Below are 18414 nucleotides of genomic sequence, written 5' to 3' on the forward strand. Positions count from 1 at the left end.
GACCAAGAAAGTGTCACTCAGTGGAGTGCCTGTTCTTGGTCGTGTATGATAGAAAGCGCCCGTGCGTGATATTGGGTTACAGCAGAGTTTGCTGACGGTGCTCTACGAGCACGGATGTTTTGTATCGCACGAGTTTTACAGTGGAGGTTTCTGCTGTCATAGCTAGGGCTGACGGTTTTTCGCTGACAGCGCACACGGGATTTTCACGGATTGAGTTTCTCGTGTCTTTTTCTGCTTGGGAGGCAGAATTGTGTATAGCTGGACTGGGTTTTGGGACAAGGTCAGTCACGTGTATTTGGCTAGGTGGTCTGTCAGAGACTCAAGGACGGCACACTTGACACCCAGCGGCAGAAGGGGAAGGATCGTATACACAGTTTCTAGAGTATGATGGTTTTTCACCGAGTATTATATTCGGCACTCTAGGGGAACTTCCACTAGTTTTTCCTTTCTCCCTGCCACGTATTTTGCTGAGGACAAGTCGTCAATTTTCCTTCGTCGGCGATGGCTTTCGCATAAGGATTCGACAAGGGGTTCTGGACGGTTTTGGTCACTGTTGACGAACAGAGGCTGGTCCAGGGAGGAAGCGGACTTTGCTTCCATTGAGAGTACAATCATAGGCTTTTGAGGTAATAAATCATTATTTAACGCTGTTGATGAGTCTGTGTTGTGGAATGAAATACTCTCTGTTCTTCTTTCCAGGTTAGCGCATAATTTACTCTCTGTGACGCTAAAATACTAATCTGTATATGGTTTTTGCAGATAGGGAGAGAAGGACGGAAAATGACTGTTTTGTTGTTGTAAAAAGTCCATTTTGTGCAGGCCCACGTGCTCGATGAGATATTTAAAGATGACATGTTTTAAGGTGGTGGGTGAGGGGTAGCTGACATGTTTAGTGCACCGATGCTTTCTGTTTGCAGCCTTCGTTTCGTTTCGTTTCGCTTCGTTCGCCTCGCTTCGTTACGTTCCTGTAACATCTGCACGGCTGACTCTGGCGGGAACTGTTGAGGCTACGCTAACCAGGAGACCGGCTAACCAGGAGACCGGCTAACCAGCGGACCGGCTAACCGGCAGCGGACCGGCTAACCAGCGAACCGACTAACCAGCATACCGGCTAAGCAGCAGCAGCAGAGATAAAGCTAAGTGCACCATGTCGTACGCACCCCGTTGACCACCGTTGTCTTTTCGTATCTATGATTTCATTGGAGTAGTGACAACGTGGGGTGTGTGACACCTGCACGAACTAGGGCTTTTCGGACAGAACATTCTCATTTAACTATATTTACACGGGTTCAGCGTGTTCCTATAATTTTCTACATACTACTGGCATTTTGTCAGTGAACACTGGTTTTTTACGTGTTGAGAACGTAAAAGGAACATATTTTGAGTGAAGGCTCGAGGGAGGTGGAGAGTTTATACATAAACAGGCGTCTGAAACTTATACTTTTGTTGACTCTATTTAATTGTATGACTGCGAGAGTGGATCGTGGTGTGGTTAGTTAATTAGTAGTAATTAACCGGTTCATAATCACCTTGAGTGATATATTGAAACGTGACACATGGGGGCCAAGCCGGGATTTACTCAGTTAATTTCTGACTGATAAAGACCCACCAATTAAGGATAACTAAGAGCAGATAATCTCGTCAGTGCTCGACTTATTTTCTGCTTGGTGCTACCCTTTTTTGTATAGTTTTGATCATATACCACACCTTAAGCGATTCACATCTTGCAGGAAATGTAAATTGTAATTTGTGAGTTATTGTATGCGCTAACTGTGATTACTTCCCTTTCCTTTGTTTGTGAATCTTTGTTGTTGTACGTTCAGAGTTTTCCGTTGCAGAGAGCTGAGCGGGGTTAACGGATTTGTTGTTCGTTTTACTCAGTTTTCTCTACATTGTTGTTTCGCATTCTGTAACAGGTTACATTTCTACCGTCTTGTTTTACTTGGATTTTTCTCCATATTTTGACTTTGTTGGAATTTTGGGGGGGAAGGGTCCGAGGACTTCTGTCCTAACCAAGGCTGTGGGAGACACTCTGTTTCACCGCAAAAAGCAGCCGATAAAGTAGGCCACGGCTGTGGGAAACACTTTGTTTCACCGCAAAAAGCAGCCATAAAGTAGGCTACGCGATTTGTTCTACACCGTTTGGATTTTTCTTCTGCATTTTCTGGTTGCTGGATTTTTGTATCCACCGCTTTCATCACCGCGTGTTCTAGCTATAGCTGCGTTAGACTTATTTTGGTAATAAAGCTTTGCTAAAACTAACCATGGCTACAGGGGGATCTCCTACGAGGAGAATAACTTTCGAGACTCCTGGGAGCGAGCAACCGACTGAGCGAGACGCACGCGTTAGAGCCCGAAGCGTTCTAAAACGCTTAGAAGTAGAACGGAAGGAAGAATTTGAGCGACTGACAAGAAAAGAAGAACGTGACCGACAGGACAAGAAGGACGAACTTGACAGACAAGAAAGGGAACGACAGGCAGAACGACAGGCTGAACGAGACAGACAGGAAAGGAAAGAAGAACGTGACAGACAGGAAAAGAAAGACGAACTTGACAGACAAGAAAGGGAACGACAGGCAGAACGAGACAGACAGGAAAGGAAAGACGAACTTGACAGACAAGAAAGAGAACGAGACAGACAAGAAAAGAAAGACGAGCTTGAGAGACAGGAACGACAGGCCGAGCGTGACAGACAGGAACGGAAAGAGAAAGAGCAGGCGGATCGCGATCTCCAGCTAGAGCTAGCTAGGCTACAGGCCGAGAAGGGTACGCTTACTCAGGCTAGCGCGCCGACGTTTGTTGCCGACCGTACGAGACTGCCGACGTTCGACGATGACAAGGACGAGCTCGACGATTTTTTACGCCGGTTTGAGCGCATTGCATCTGACCAGAAGTGGGAAGAGGCCACGTGGGCTAGCCGCCTTAGCACCTGCTTAAAAGGACGCGCATTACAGCTCTACAATGCTTTGGATGACGACGAGGCGAGAGACTATCAGGCACTTAAGAAGGCGTTACTCCAGCGCTTTAACCTGACTGCTGAAGCCTACAGACGACGTCTGCGTAACAGCAAGAGACTGAGCGGCGAGCTGAGTCATCAGTTTGTGGCACGCCTTAATCTCTACCTGCGGCGCTGGGTGGAGATGGCCGAAAAGGACTGGACCGTCAACGACCTTGCCGACCTCATTGTCATGGAACAACTGATGTCCAGCCTGCGACCTGAGGTGGTGACCTTCGTGCAGGAACACCAGCCAAAGACTACTCAGGAGGCAGCCGACTGGATCAGAGTGCACGAGGACGCCCAGGCGATCTCCGGCAAATCTTCAGGCTCACGGCCAGGAAAATCGGGAAATTCGGGTTCTTCAGGACCCAAGGACGGGAAGGACGATCAGGGACACAAGGGATCGAGTTCCAGATCTGACATCCAGTGTTACTACTGCAACAAGCGGGGCCACGTGAAGAAGGACTGCCACAGGAGACAGGCTGACCAGAAGGGCGTTCACTTTGTTGGCAGTGAGGAGTTAAGGGACGTCACGAGCTCATGCACCATTCCACAACTCTGCGTTCCGTGCTCCAGGAAACATTTCCAGCCCCACTGCAACGTCTACGTTAACGGAGTGAAGGGCGAAGGTCTGCGGGACACAGGGGCAGACATGATAGTGGTTCGGGCGAGTCTAGTTCCAGCTATGGCCTACACAGGAGACAGCATCAGGGTGAGAATGGCCGAGGCATCTCACGCTTACGACTTGAACACGGCAGTGATCAAGGTCGTAACCCCGTTGTTCACGGGGACCATTGTGGCCGTCGTCATGGACGATCCTCCATGCGACCTGCTCATTGGAAACCGGGTCCAGTTTGTGGACGGCGTCACCAGGGAGGTTCCCGTTTATCGGGCTCCCGACGTCATTTCAGTGCTCACGCGGGCACAAGCGGAGCGAGAGGACAAACCTCTCAAACCCCTACCTGCTGCACGAGCTGCCCTGGGGAACGTGACCCCCGCGCTTCTCGCGAAGGCTCAGGATTCTGACCCGACCTTAGCTACTCCTCGGGAGCATGCGAAGTCGGGGAAGGTGAAGCTGAGCGGGAAGCATGGGAGGTCAAGGTTCCTCAGGGACAAGAAGTTGCTCTACCGTGAGTTCAGCAACCAAGAAGGTACATTCAAACAGGTTGTCGTGCCTCGCGAGTTTCGCGAGGGTGTCATGGCAACGGCACACGACTCGATTCTGGGAGGTCATCTTGGTACCAAGAAGACCACGGATCGTGTCTGGCGCCACTTTTACTGGCCAGGCATCTGCACGGATGTCCGACGTTTCTGTGCGTCCTGCGATAAGTGCCAGAAGGTGGTTGCCAAAGGAAGGGTGAGGAAGGTCCCCTTGGAGAAGATGCCGCTCATCGACGAACCCTTTCGTCGGGTGGCAGTGGACATCATCGGGCCCATCTTGCCTGCGTCTGAGGACGGAAACAGATACATTTTGACCATGGTGGACTACGCTACTCGATACCCAGAGGCGATCCCTCTGAAATCGATTGAAGCCACGCGAGTAGCTGAGGCTCTGGTTACCATGTGGTCCCGGCTGGGAATTCCATCAGAGGTACTCACCGACAGAGGCACGCAGTTCACGGGAGGAGTGATGGCGGAGGCAGCACGACTGCTATCACTGGAGCAGCACTTCACCACTCCTTACCATGCTCAGTGCAACGGACTGGTGGAAAGGTTCAATGGCACCTTGAAGACCATGCTGAGGAAACTAGCTCAGGAGAAACCACGCACGTGGGACAGGTACATCCCAGCATTGCTTTTTGCATACCGCGAGGTTCCTCAGGAGAGCTTGGGCTTTTCCCCATTCGAGCTGTTGTACGGCAGACAGGTACGCGGTCCCATGGCTATCCTGCGTCAGGCTTGGACGGACGAAGAAGCTGACGAGGAGGTGCAGACGACAGCGACCTACATCGTAGAACTCAGGAACAGGATTGAAGAGACCTGCAAACTGGCTCAAGAGAACCTGGGAAGAGCAGCACAGCGTTACGCGCGAGGATTCGACCGCAAGGCACGACCGCGCAGCTTCAAGATCGGAGAACGGGTGTTGCTACTTTTACCTGTCAAACACAACAAGCTACAACTGCAGTGGCAAGGACCTTTTGAGGTGACAGCGAAAGTGGGCCAGAACGACTACAGGATCATGATGCACGGGAAAGCACGCCTGTACCATGCCAACCTGCTGCGCGCCTACATAGAGAGGACAGCCTACGGGGAGAAGAACAAAGACCAGAAGAACAAAGACAAGAAGACAGAGAAGGTTGCAGTCATCAGGGGTGAAACGAGGGGTTGCTCGTTCTTGAGGACGACCTTTCTGTCTGGAAACAGACCATCAACCTCTGCAATATCTTCAGGTTGCAAGGTTGGCAAACGCCAGACTTATGCGCTGGGCGTTGATTCTCCAACCGTACCAATTCACGGTACGCGTCATACCGGGCGCCAACAATGTTGGAGCTGACTTTCTCTCTCGGGCTGGAGAGGAGAACATGACTGTGAGCGAAACCGAGGTTTCGTCTTGAAGAGGGGAGGTGTGTCACGATCGGGTGACAGAGACCAAGAAAGTGTCACTCAGTGGAGTGCCTGTTCTTGGTCGTGTATGATAGAAAGCGCCCGTGCGTGATATTGGGTTACAGCAGAGTTTGCTGACGGTGCTCTACGAGCACGGATGTTTTGTATCGCACGAGTTTTACAGTGGAGGTTTCTGCTGTCATAGCTAGGGCTGACGGTTTTTCGCTGACAGCGCACACGGGATTTTCACGGATTGAGTTTCTCGTGTCTTTTTCTGCTTGGGAGGCAGAATTGTGTATAGCTGGACTGGGTTTTGGGACAAGGTCAGTCACGTGTATTTGGCTAGGTGGTCTGTCAGAGACTCAAGGACGGCACACTTGACACCCAGCGGCAGAAGGGGAAGGATCGTATACACAGTTTCTAGAGTATGATGGTTTTTCACCGAGTATTATATTCGGCACTCTAGGGGAACTTCCACTAGTTTTTCCTTTCTCCCTGCCACGTATTTTGCTGAGGACAAGTCGTCAATTTTCCTTCGTCGGCGATGGCTTTCGCATAAGGATTCGACAAGGGGTTCTGGACGGTTTTGGTCACTGTTGACGAACAGAGGCTGGTCCAGGGAGGAAGCGGACTTTGCTTCCATTGAGAGTACAATCATAGGCTTTTGAGGTAATAAATCATTATTTAACGCTGTTGATGAGTCTGTGTTGTGGAATGAAATACTCTCTGTTCTTCTTTCCAGGTTAGCGCATAATTTACTCTCTGTGACGCTAAAATACTAATCTGTATATGGTTTTTGCAGATAGGGAGAGAAGGACGGAAAATGACTGTTTTGTTGTTGTAAAAAGTCCATTTTGTGCAGGCCCACGTGCTCGATGAGATATTTAAAGATGACATGTTTTAAGGTGGTGGGTGAGGGGTAGCTGACATGTTTAGTGCACCGATGCTTTCTGTTTGCAGCCTTCGTTTCGTTTCGTTTCGCTTCGTTCGCCTCGCTTCGTTACGTTCCTGTAACATCTGCACGGCTGACTCTGGCGGGAACTGTTGAGGCTACGCTAACCAGGAGACCGGCTAACCAGGAGACCGGCTAACCAGCGGACCGGCTAACCGGCAGCGGACCGGCTAACCAGCGAACCGACTAACCAGCATACCGGCTAAGCAGCAGCAGCAGAGATAAAGCTAAGTGCACCATGTCGTACGCACCCCGTTGACCACCGTTGTCTTTTCGTATCTATGATTTCATTGGAGTAGTGACAACGTGGGGTGTGTGACACCTGCACGAACTAGGGCTTTTCGGACAGAACATTCTCATTTAACTATATTTACACGGGTTCAGCGTGTTCCTATAATTTTCTACATACTACTGGCATTTTGTCAGTGAACACTGGTTTTTTACGTGTTGAGAACGTAAAAGGAACATATTTTGAGTGAAGGCTCGAGGGAGGTGGAGAGTTTATACATAAACAGGCGTCTGAAACTTATACTTTTGTTGACTCTATTTAATTGTATGACTGCGAGAGTGGATCGTGGTGTGGTTAGTTAATTAGTAGTAATTAACCGGTTCATAATCACCTTGAGTGATATATTGAAACGTGACATAGACCAAAAAAAAAAATAGTGTGGTTACGGTAACATAGCCAAAAAAAATAGGGTAGGAAGGTAGGCAATCACTTTTTTCTTGTTAACTTTTTTTCTAATGTGTACAAATTAAACCTACTTGACAGGGAAATAAGTGTGCGACTCGGGCGCTTTCGCTTTCATTGCGTTTTCTGCACTCGTTTTTTTTCTTTTTTTTTTTTCTTTTTTTGACAAATGTAATAAAAAGTTATAGGGTCGGCCCCTAAAAATAGGGTAGGTCGGGTTACCGTAACCACACCTATTTTTTTTTTAGGCCTTATGACTCTGCTTTTGAGACCCGATTTAATCAGATTTGGGGAGGTGGTAAAAGGGGGCTTCTACTGTACATGTAGTCATACTGATTGTTACATTCTTGTGACCATTTTTGTTTTGTTTTTCAAAGGACAAGGATGACAAGAACACGGAGAATAAGTACAACCAGAACTTCAAGGGAACTTACTGCATCTGTGGCAGGCCCTATCCTGACCCTGAGGATCAGGTAAGCAAAATGATGTCGCTTACACATAGTACATTCCTTCCTTTCAGCTTCACAGGGATTATCACCCACTTTACGCGCAGCTTTTTGTTTGCGCTACACAACGCCTGAAAAAATCACACCGAGTGGCACATGAAAATTTGACTCGCCTCCATTTCGCAGCTAACGCCTCGCTGAGTTGGAGGAGGGACAAATAGGTCTCTGATCTCTTCGATTAAAGATTCCAAAGAAAAACAACTAAAACACAATTGCCAGATTAGAACATGATTTCATCTGATAGATCTTTATAATCCTATCACAAAACAGTTTGTTTTTTGATAATCGGAGTAGAACTTCCAGAGATACTATACATTTCAAATCCTGTATCGAGTGTCAAAAAAGACATATATATATATGCTGCTTTTTTGATAGATCGTGGGGTGATTCCAGGTTAGTGCTTGGGTAGTCTCGCACAGCCTTATTTCAGCAATAATTCCATATTTCTACGGAAGTCGTACAATATCCTTTATATTTACAACAACAAACTTGCATGTGGTTTCACTTTCAGTTTCGTCTGCATTTCTCATCTCCTCAATCCATGTTAAAGTTTAAACTGACCTATTGTCCTCTGAGTCTGGGAACAGCACTGTTTCGTGTGGTCTATTTGATGCTGGATTCGCCTCGGAGCTATGTCAACAGAAATTGTCATACTTTAACTGTTTTATGATTTTCAGGTGAGAGAATCAATAACTATAAGTATGTTTGTTTTTGCAGGCTGAAGATGAGATGATCCAGTGTGTGATGTGTGAGGACTGGTACCATGGAAGGGTGGGTGGTTTTAATGCTTTCATAGAATTTGTTTTGTGGTGTTCAGGATTGCTGAACATGGTGTATTTGTTTTTCTGTCTATGGCCAAAAAACCCAGGAGGGCTTATATAGTGTGGAACGTTTTATAAATGTCTGATTAAATTACATATTCTTACTCCGAATCACATATGCATTGACCTAGTCTGAGATGCTTATCGTCTGAAAAAATCGCTTGCCGTCAAATTAAGGGAAGCAACCCTTTTAGAAAAACACTGACTCAGTGAGTTAGTCAGTTGGTTAGTCTACGTGGGTTGTCCCCCTTGCCGTAGGTGGCGCTATCGCCAACATCCCGCGTGATCACACGTGGACATATCATACGACTTTTTCAGCTCTGCGGATCAGGTTGTCGAATTTTTCGCTCCGGTGATTATTTTGCCTTTTGCCTTTGAGCTTGAAATTTACCGGTCACCTGCCGTCTTTCTATTTCACCTGTTGGGTGAGATCTTTCTTGCTTGGTTTTGGTTTTGACTTTGGTTTTCAACCACATTTTACGTTCCTGCTGGTATTAATATTACTTAGCAGCACATGTTGACTTTTTTCATTCAGCTATGGCTGACGGCTCAAGGTCATGAGCACTCCTAGCAAAGGTTCTTCTAAAGCAAAGAATAGAAGCGGGCGGAGACACTTGTTCATCTTTCTGATAATGATAACAATACAGTACTCCCCGGTTAACGTCACTACCATTTAAGGTCACACCTCTGATAACATCAATCAGGGTGTTGGTTCCGACCTAAAACCTTCTTTGTATGACTAAGAAAACCTCGCTTAGCGTGACCTCGGATACGGGAACACCTCTTTTTAGGTGACCCCCGTTCTGGTCTCTAAATGCAGAAGACCACCGCTTAAGATCAAGCGAAACGGAAACGGAAAAAAATCTCCCAATTTTGCGGCCTTGACCACAGGAGCTTGTATCCAACCACCGGTCGATAATTATTTACTCCTGCATGCTTATTATTTACTGCTGCATGCTTACCCTTACTACTACTATTTATTAGTAAATAAATAATAATAAGTAGTAAATAGTAGTAGTAGACTGTATGGAATAAGGAGTAAATAAATGGAATAAGGAGTAAATAATTATCGACCGGTGGTTGGATACAAGCTCCTGTGGCCTTGACAGAGTTTTTTCCTCCATAATTATGACGTCAAAAGAGAAGTGACGCACAAATGTAAACGTCATCAGATTATTTGGCCCGATTATTTTACCCCAAAGAGAAGGATGAGGAAATCTTTCGCAAATAAATCTTGGAAAATAGTTCCCGCCAAAAAAGTCGCTGAACCAATCAAATTGCCAACGGAAACCACTTTGACAGAGTGAGACCCGTGGATGATGACAGATGTAACTGCAGTGTGCCCGCTCCCCTTCTGCAGAGGCATGAGGCTAGAATTGACCTCATGTTGTAATGCATGTCATAAGCGATATTTGAGTAGTGCCAATTTTAGGCCAAAATAAAAGACATTGTTGAAGATTTGAGATATTTGGAAGCTCTCTCTCTCTCTCTCTCTCTCTCTCTCTCTCTCTCTCTCTCTCTCTCTCTCTCTCTCTCTCTCTCTCTCTCTCTCTCTCTCTCTCTCTCTTTCGTTCCCCCTCTCTCTCTTCTCTCATGGTCTCTGTTTCTGTCTGTCTCTCAGTCTCAGTCTCCGACCCCTCTCCTCTCTCTCTCTTTATCTTTGCCCTTCTGGCCATCTCTCTCTCTTCTATCATGTCTCTTTCTCTCTCTCAGCCTCCAATCTCTCTCTCTCTCTCTCTTCTCTCTCTCTCTCTCTCTCTCTCTCTCTCTCTCTCTCTCTCTCTCTCTCTCTTCCTTTCAATTCCCCCCCCCCCCCCCCCCTGCTCTCTCTCGATCTCCCTCTTTTTACATTTAGTCAAGTTAAATGTTTTAACATAGAGGGGGAATCGAGACGAGGGCCGTGGTGTGTGTGTGTATCTGTGTGTGTGTGTGTCTGTCTGTGTGTGTGTGTGTGTAGAGCGATTCAGACCAAACTACTGGACCGATCTTTATGAAATTTGACATGAGAGTTCCTGGGAATGATATCCCCGGACCATTTTAAGACCTGATTTTCTCAGATATGTGTAGGTCGTGAAAGAGGGGTTCAACTGCATCAACTTTTCCAGCAAATGGACACAGGTTGTTGGTGAATAATATTCCAGTAAGATAGGTTTTGAACTTAAATATTGCATGTATGTATGTTGGTGTCATTACGACTACCAGTGCAGACTTCTCTAGCATGCATTTTAATGGTGTCGTTTTCTTGTGTTTGCCGCTGACAGCACCTTCACGCTAAATTGCCTGACAACGAGAACTACCAAGAGATGATGTGCACGGCCTGCATGGATAAACACCCCTTCCTGTGGGCATACCAGGTCTGCGGTCAAGGTGAGTTTGATCACGTGTAGTTTCTAAAGTAGAGGAGGGGCGAATAGGTGACACTGCATGGCCCAGAGCTGCCAAATGCTACACTTTCAGCATATCATGCTACGTTTTAAGACAAATTCTTACGCTGTTCCGCCAAGCTTAGAATTGCTACGCTCAAACAAATAATCACAAGCATGAAACTGTTTGCTCTTTCTTGTGAGTCCTCAGGTCCTCGTTTCTAATTCTTACTCTGTGTAGCAGTCAGAATTTGTGTCATTAAACATTGTACACACTGTAAAGTGGCACTGCAGACATTCTATTGGCCATTATGTTTCTTTTTTTCTAAATAAACTTGTTATAAAAAATGTAAATATTTTTCTTCGAAATGTGGATGTGCGAATACATTTTGGACAATGCTACACTAAAAATTCCAAATAAAAACTAAATTGCTACTCTTGAAGTTTTACAAGGGTTGGCAGATCTGATAGCCTGACAAGAAGAACTATCAAGATATGATGTGCGCAGCTTGTATGGATAAACACTCCTTCCTTGTGGGTCTTCCAGGTCTCCAGTCAAAGGGAGTTCACCACATGAAATTATTTTCAATGTAGAGGAGAGGCCAATAGGTGACTTGTTGATGACTAAAGTTTCAAATTTCAAGGAGGCAGGAGGCAAATTTATGTGGTAGTACAGTGCATAAAGCTTTGTATTCCTTGTGTTGGTTAATGTGATTTCATTCAGTTAGTTTAATTTGTGATTTTGTCAAAATCAGCCCTTAAAAAGTAGGTATAAAGCGCAGCTTTGCTCACTGTTACTGTCACACCTATTTGTAACAAAAACTGACTGTCAAACCTGTTTATAACAAAACCTGACTGTCAAATCTGTTTATAACAAAAACTGACTGTCAAATCTGTTTATAACAAAAACTGACTGTCAAACCTGTATTTAGTAAAAACTGACTGTCAAATCTGTTTATAACAAAAACTGACTGTCAAATCTGTTTATAACAAAAACTGACTGTCAAACCTGTTTATAACAAAAACTGACTGTCAAATCTGTTTATAACAAAAACTGACTGTCAAATCTGTTTATAACAAAAACTGACTGTCAAACCTGTTTATAACAAAAACTGACTGTCAAATCTGTTTATAACAAAAACTGACTGTCAAATCTGTTTATAACAAAAACTGACTGTCAAACCTGTTTATAACAAAAACTGACTGCCAAACCTGTTTATAACAAAAACTGACTGTCAAATCTGTTTATAACAAAAACTGACTGTCAAATCCGTTTATAACAAAAACTGACTGTCAAACCTGTTTATTACAAAAACTGACTGTCAAATTTGTTTATTACAAAAACTGACTGTCAAATCTGTTTATAACAAAAACGACTGTCAAACCTGTTTATAACAAAAACTGACTGTCAAATCTGTTTATAACAAAAACTGACTATCAAATCTGTTTATAACAAAAACTGACTGTCAAATCTGTTTATAACAAAAACTGACTGTCAAACCTGTTTATAACAAAAACTGACTGTCAAATCTGTTTATAACAAAAACTGGTCATAGACAGATCGCTGTGGTGGAAAGGAATTATGGAGAGAAAAAACAACATCCTCGACATGGATCCTTTGGGGTTGTCTTTTTGAACAGGTGCTCTTTTATCGAGAGGTGGTCACCAGGGCAGGTTCAACGCTAGCAATTTCACTAAAAATGTATATTTTAGAATCCCATGGTTATCCCTTCATTCCCTTACTCATTTTGTCAACAACTCTTTTTTCAGCTGTGGTGGTGAAGAAGGAGAGTGCAGACGACAAAGCAGTGAAGGTGGAGGTGGGTGGAGGAGAGGGAGAGGAGCCGGTGAAGACAGAGAACCAGCAGCCTGTCAAGGTGGAGTCTACCAGCCAGACGGCCACAGTGTCTGAAGGCTCTGAGGTGAGATTCGGATTTTACGGCAACGTACACGACTCGAAACAGCAGAACATCTGAGTAGCAGTAGCAATGAGCCAGTTCCAATCGTTGTGTCTAACTTTCTTTCTTTTTTTTAACGATTTTAAGCCAGTTTGAAAAGAAAAGAACCATCACAGGGGGTAATTAGGTTGAAACAATGACTTTTTTTTTATTTTCATTTTTTGAAGAGCTGTGAAATCTTGCATGCAACAAAGAAGCACAGCATGGCCAACTTATAGCTGTGCTCTTGGAATGAAAACAACGTTATGACATAGAGGACAGCAATCTTCTCATAACTCCAACTGGTAAAAAGACAGACAATTCAAAATATTTCTCTGGAGCTAATTACCTTAGCTCAGAGCAGACCCTCAGTGTTTTTCTTGTTGCTGCTCTGGTGAAGTCCATGTGATCTAGACTGCTGTCTTCGGGTTCAAGGTAAAACAAGATATGAAATATTTTAATCTCCAAGCTTTTTTCTTTTTATTTCATATGAATGGACAACCATTACATCATGAAAGTGCGGTTTGTCCTGTTGTGTGTTATTAATAGACAATGTTTGGAAATAGAAATAACTCTGCCAAGATTTTATGGTTTGTGGAAGAGTTGATTTCCTTTTTTTCATAGAAAAAAAACTGAGGCAAGCCTACAATTCCACGTCTAGCTGGCCTGAGTGGGAACAGCAAGGACAAACAAGGGGAAGTAACTTTTTCACAACCCATACAACCTGACAGTTATTTCTGGAATCTATCTGTTGTCGTGGGAGGACAATCTCCTGCCTTGCGTTGTTCATGCAAACATCTGATCTAATTTGCAGCCTCCTGCCAAGCGGATGAAGACTGAAGTAGGAGAAGGTGAAAGTGGGAGTGCTTGCAAGGTGAAAAAGCTGTGTCTTTTGGAAGACCTGCAGACCAGAGAGATCCCTGAGAAACACTGTGGAGCGTTCTGGCCGGAGGGGTGGAGAGAGAAACTCTGTAAATGTGATCAGTGTTTGGTGAGTGCAAATTTTCTTTTCATGTATTTTAAAATTCCTTTCTCTCTCTCTCTCTCTCTCTCTCTCTCTCTCTCTCTCTCTCTCTCTCTCTCTCTCTCTCTCTCTCTCTCTCTCTCTCTCTCTCTCTCACTTTGACCTTCTCTCCCTTTGTTCATTGTTCATGTTTCAGTATCTTCTTTGCGCTGTAGTGTATGCTACTGTGCGTGGTTCTAGGGTTCCTGGGTAGAAGAAAAATTGTCTTTGCACTTCAATAGTACACACACCAACATTTTAATTTCCTCCTTTTGCATTCAGTCAAGTAATTTTATCTTTTACCTTCTTCGTTCATGGGCTGAAACTTCGACGATCACTCGTGTTTTTGCACAAGTGTGTTTTTACATGTATGACTGTTTTTATCCCGCCATTCAGGCAGCCATACTCCGCTTTTGGGGGACATCTTTTACCATTTCAAGTCCTGTATCTTCATGATCATTTTAGCAGACCGGCCTACCCTTACGATGTGGGTGTAATTTACTACGAATGTTAACCCAAACTACGCCACCACGCTTTCCACAATGGAAGTACGATTTTTAAGAATCCAAAAGTACGACTTTTCGCATCTCATCTCGGATGTAAATCCGATCAGTATTGTTGCTCTCGCAGAGCTTGCGTTTGCGCCTGCGCGAGATCGTTTGGGCAATATCCGGTCATTTCCGGTCTGTTCAGCCACATACAAGATAGACGCTGCCGTTCGCATTACAATGAATTAGCGACGCGTGGAAAATCTAAGTCCCCATGAGACGGACGAGTCTGACGAGGAAGCAGGTCACAGTGGTGGTAAAAGGATTGCTGTGAGAAAGAAGACAGCCATTCAACAGAAATACAAAGGCAGCCAAATGAAATCGTGGCCATGCCTAGGACCTTAATCAAAAGGACCAAAGCACGTCTTGTGTTCCCTTTGCCACAGTGACTTTTCGTGTGCACACATTGGAAAATATGACTGTGCATAGCACATCGGGACAAATTATCACAAGGATGCAGTAAAGAGAGCTCATAGAAACCAAAAGACGTTCAAAGTACCTGTTTCTTTATAAGGAAGTTGAGTGATACAGTAACAAAACTGGAGGGAGAAATTATCCGAGCAGAAGACTTAGTGACAATGTGCGAAATGATTGCCGAATGGAACCTGATTACACTTTCTTCCACCAGATTACTCTTTTTGGCTTGACTCATTACACCTTGTAATTTTGGGGGTAGGCAGGTCTGTTTTAGCTTGATCTGTTCATGTCTACAGTCCATGTACAAGGCGGAAGGACTGGAGTTTCTGCTGGAGACAGGAGACAGCGTGCACGCCTATGAGGAGCGTGGCCGAGGCAAGAACCCAGGACTCACCGATTCTGAGATCGAGCAGAGCGCCCTTTCCGGGATGAGTCACGTGCAGAAAATCGAAGTGGTGCAGGGTAAGTGACAATCTACATTTTCCGGAAATAACTGTCGGGATTTTCAAGCGGAAGGGAGTTGTGCCCCTCTAACAAAACGTTGAGTGTGTGAGGTTTTTTAGTAGCGGGGCGCAACTCTTCTATAACACTTGCAAATCCTGACAGAGTTATTTCCAAACATCATCTGTTTCAATAACAGGCTGTATTTCTCAATGTCTGCTCTTGAGTTTAAGTACACAGAGGAGGACTTTTGTCATAGATGTGCTATCTGGAGAAAAAGTACTGTAATTATATGTTCCTGCATTTTTAAAACCTTTTGCTTTAACAAAATATTGGCTTTCGTCTAATTGTTCAGTTTTCCAAGTGAAAATCTTCAAATGACAGAAAAGTTTGTTGATGAGTCACTGATTCAATTTGTTATTAACAAAAATTTTAATCCGACTTAGCACGAGGGGGGGGGGGGGGGGGGGGGATTTCAGTAGCAAGTTCCTCTCTATGTAGATGATGAGCTTCCATGCTGTGGTGATGCTAACAGGGGGGGGGGGGGGATTTCAGTAGCAAGTTCCTCTCTATGTAGATGATGAGCTTCCATGCTGTGGTGATGCTAACAAGTTAGTTGCTTTGTGCAGGCTTCAATGACATGAAGACAGAACTGAGGGAGTATCTGAAAAGCTTTGCTGACAGTGGAAAGGTGAGAAAACATACTGAATAGTGACTTTTTTTTTCTTTGTTTTTTTAAAGTTTTACATTTTTGGTCAATCACTGTGTTTGATAATTTGAACTGTATGATCGTGTTTGCGTGTGTGTGTGAACTCAAAAGCTCGCTATGCTGGTCTCTATACTCATATGATTTTGTAGCGTTATCTACACCATTTTGTTGACTCACATGCGAAGCAAAAGTGAGTCTATGTATTCACCCGAGTCGCCCGTCCGTCCGGACGTCCGGAAAACTTTAATGTTGGATATTTCTTGGACACTATTCAGTCTATCAGTACCAAATTTGGCAAGATGGTGTATGATGACAAGGCCCCAAAAAACATACATAGCATCTTGACCTTGCTTCAAGGTCAAGGTCGCAGGGGCCATAAATGTTGCCTAAAAAACAGCTATTTTTCACATTTTTCCCATTTTCTCTGAAGTTTTTGAGATTCAATACCTCACCTATATATGATATATAGGGCAAAGTAAGCCCCATCTTTTGATACCAGTTTGGTTTACCTTGCTTCAAGGTCAAGGTCACAGGAGCTCTTCAAAGTTGGATTGTATACATATTTTGAAGTTACCTTGACCCTGAACTATGGAAGATAACTGTTTCAAACTTAAAAATTATGTGGGGCACATGTTATGCTTTCATCATGAGACACATTTGGTCACATATGATCAAGGTCAAGGTCACTTTGACCCTTATGAAATGTGACCAAAATAAGGTAGTGAACCACTAAAAGTGACCATATCTCATGGTAGAAAGAGCCAATAAGCACCATTGTACTTCCTATGTCTTGAATTAACAGCTTTGTGTTGCATGACCTTGGATGACCTTGACCTTGGGTCAAGGTCACATGTATTTTGGTAGGAAAAATGTGTAAAGCATGTGAGTCGTATGGGCTTTGCCCTTCTTGTTTTCTGAAGTTCTGCCTTTCAAATAAAAATGTGATTGACAGCACTTCTGAGCAAAGCCTCAAATGCAGTCTCAGATTTTTCTCAGCTTTAGGATTTAACCAGAGTGATCTTGCTTTATATTACAAAGAAACATGACTTTCCAAATGAGGTTAATCATAAAGAACTGGAAGGTTCTGTTACGCTTTTGTTCTTGTGGAAAACATTTGTCAAGACGTGTTTTGTCAGTGTGTGCAAACAGTTGGGGGTTTACTGTTGGGCTATGATTTCATCATTTTTTGTACCTCTGCTGAACAGGTGGTTGGTCCAGATGACATAAAGGCTTTTTTTGCTGACTTGGAGAAAAAGAAGAGAAGGCGAATGGGAGTGCCGCAGTTCCAGTGCAAGTGAACTTCACCGTGTACAACGTCAATGCAGTTCCAGATAGCACCTGAAGACTTCTGCTTGCTGCTGTTATTTTAACCTTTCATTCTACACTGTGTTACACACAGCATAGTAGTCTTAGCGCACTAAGTGTAGTTTAGCTGGCTTCTCATAGGCCTAGATGTGGAGGTGGTGTGAATCTCTTTGACCAAAATATTTTGTGGCAAAAGCTAGTCATATTTATGTTTTGAGTCGCAGATTTTTCACTTTAATTTTCTTCATTGCAATTTTTGGACCAATTTCTCTTTTACTTTCAGATTTAGCAGAATTTATTTCAGTATCTTTATTTCTTACACAATCAAACTTTGTACAGATGAGGGATGGATTGCAAATAATGCTGGGTGCATTGATTTTGTTTCTTCAACTGCACTGATCTGCAGAGAAAAAAGACAGAACTTTGAGCTAATTGGCTGCAGTAATATGCAAGCTGCAGCATTGGAAATGAAGAACTAAGAAAGAGAAGCAAGCAATGAAATGCCATGCCATTGATTTATAAGACGCAGGCATGTGACTGTTTGACTATGGACTGATCTTTGATTTACTTTTTGTGACGGATAACGTGACAGTAGATGACATACATTTAAGAGAAATAGTGCTAGGAGAGAACAAACATGCTTTATTTCATAATTTTATTCAATTTATTTGTATATATATATTCTTGTACATAAGCATTCCATATAATGTATAATGATTTTTACACTGGCTTTATTGTTTTTACACTCCGTACAAAACAGGTTCAAAAAGAACAAAACAGGTTCGAACATAAAATCATTTTGAAAATAATGAATCTGAACATGTACAACAAATGCAATTTATTGCAAACAGATACTTTTCATGTATGCACAAGCCTGGAAGACACTGTATAGGTGTAACAAAGGAAGACGGAAATAAAACCAACGTGAAATATCAAACAGCATGTGTGGACTCCTCTGTCTCTGAGTGTGAAGCATGGTCTGAGTAGAGTACTGCGTTGTAACTTAACCTTATTCAACCTTTAATGTGTGGGTAAACCAGATCATGATGTGAAAGGTACACAAAAAACTAGCTTGGTGAGAGAGAAAAAATGCCTTAATGGGTCTTACAAAAACAAAGCACTCTCATACCCCAAGCCACCATCTCACCCCTTCCCCAATCCCCTCTCTCCCCCCCTTCC

The 18414-nt window shown here is 43.9% G+C and overlaps 1 protein-coding gene across 1 annotated transcript in view; it reads left to right on the top strand.

The window, feature by feature from the left end:
* The window catches only part of LOC138951797 (putative E3 ubiquitin-protein ligase UBR7), a 28106-nt gene extending 9934 nt beyond the window's left edge, over window positions 1–18172 (top strand). Inside the window, exons 4-11 of the mRNA XM_070323348.1 lie at window positions 7563–7658; window positions 8409–8462; window positions 10774–10879; window positions 12646–12797; window positions 13627–13803; window positions 15077–15242; window positions 15851–15912; window positions 17136–18172. Coding sequence (XP_070179449.1) covers window positions 7563–7658; window positions 8409–8462; window positions 10774–10879; window positions 12646–12797; window positions 13627–13803; window positions 15077–15242; window positions 15851–15912; window positions 17136–17228 — 906 coding nt within the window. The 3' untranslated portion in view covers window positions 17229–18172. The remainder of the gene's footprint in view (window positions 1–7562; window positions 7659–8408; window positions 8463–10773; window positions 10880–12645; window positions 12798–13626; window positions 13804–15076; window positions 15243–15850; window positions 15913–17135) is intronic.
* The last annotated feature ends 242 nt before the right edge of the window (window positions 18173–18414 follow it).

The sequence above is a fragment of the Littorina saxatilis genome, linkage group LG17 (genome assembly GCF_037325665.1).
Source record: "Littorina saxatilis isolate snail1 linkage group LG17, US_GU_Lsax_2.0, whole genome shotgun sequence".
NCBI lineage: Eukaryota > Metazoa > Mollusca > Gastropoda > Littorinimorpha > Littorinidae > Littorina > Littorina saxatilis.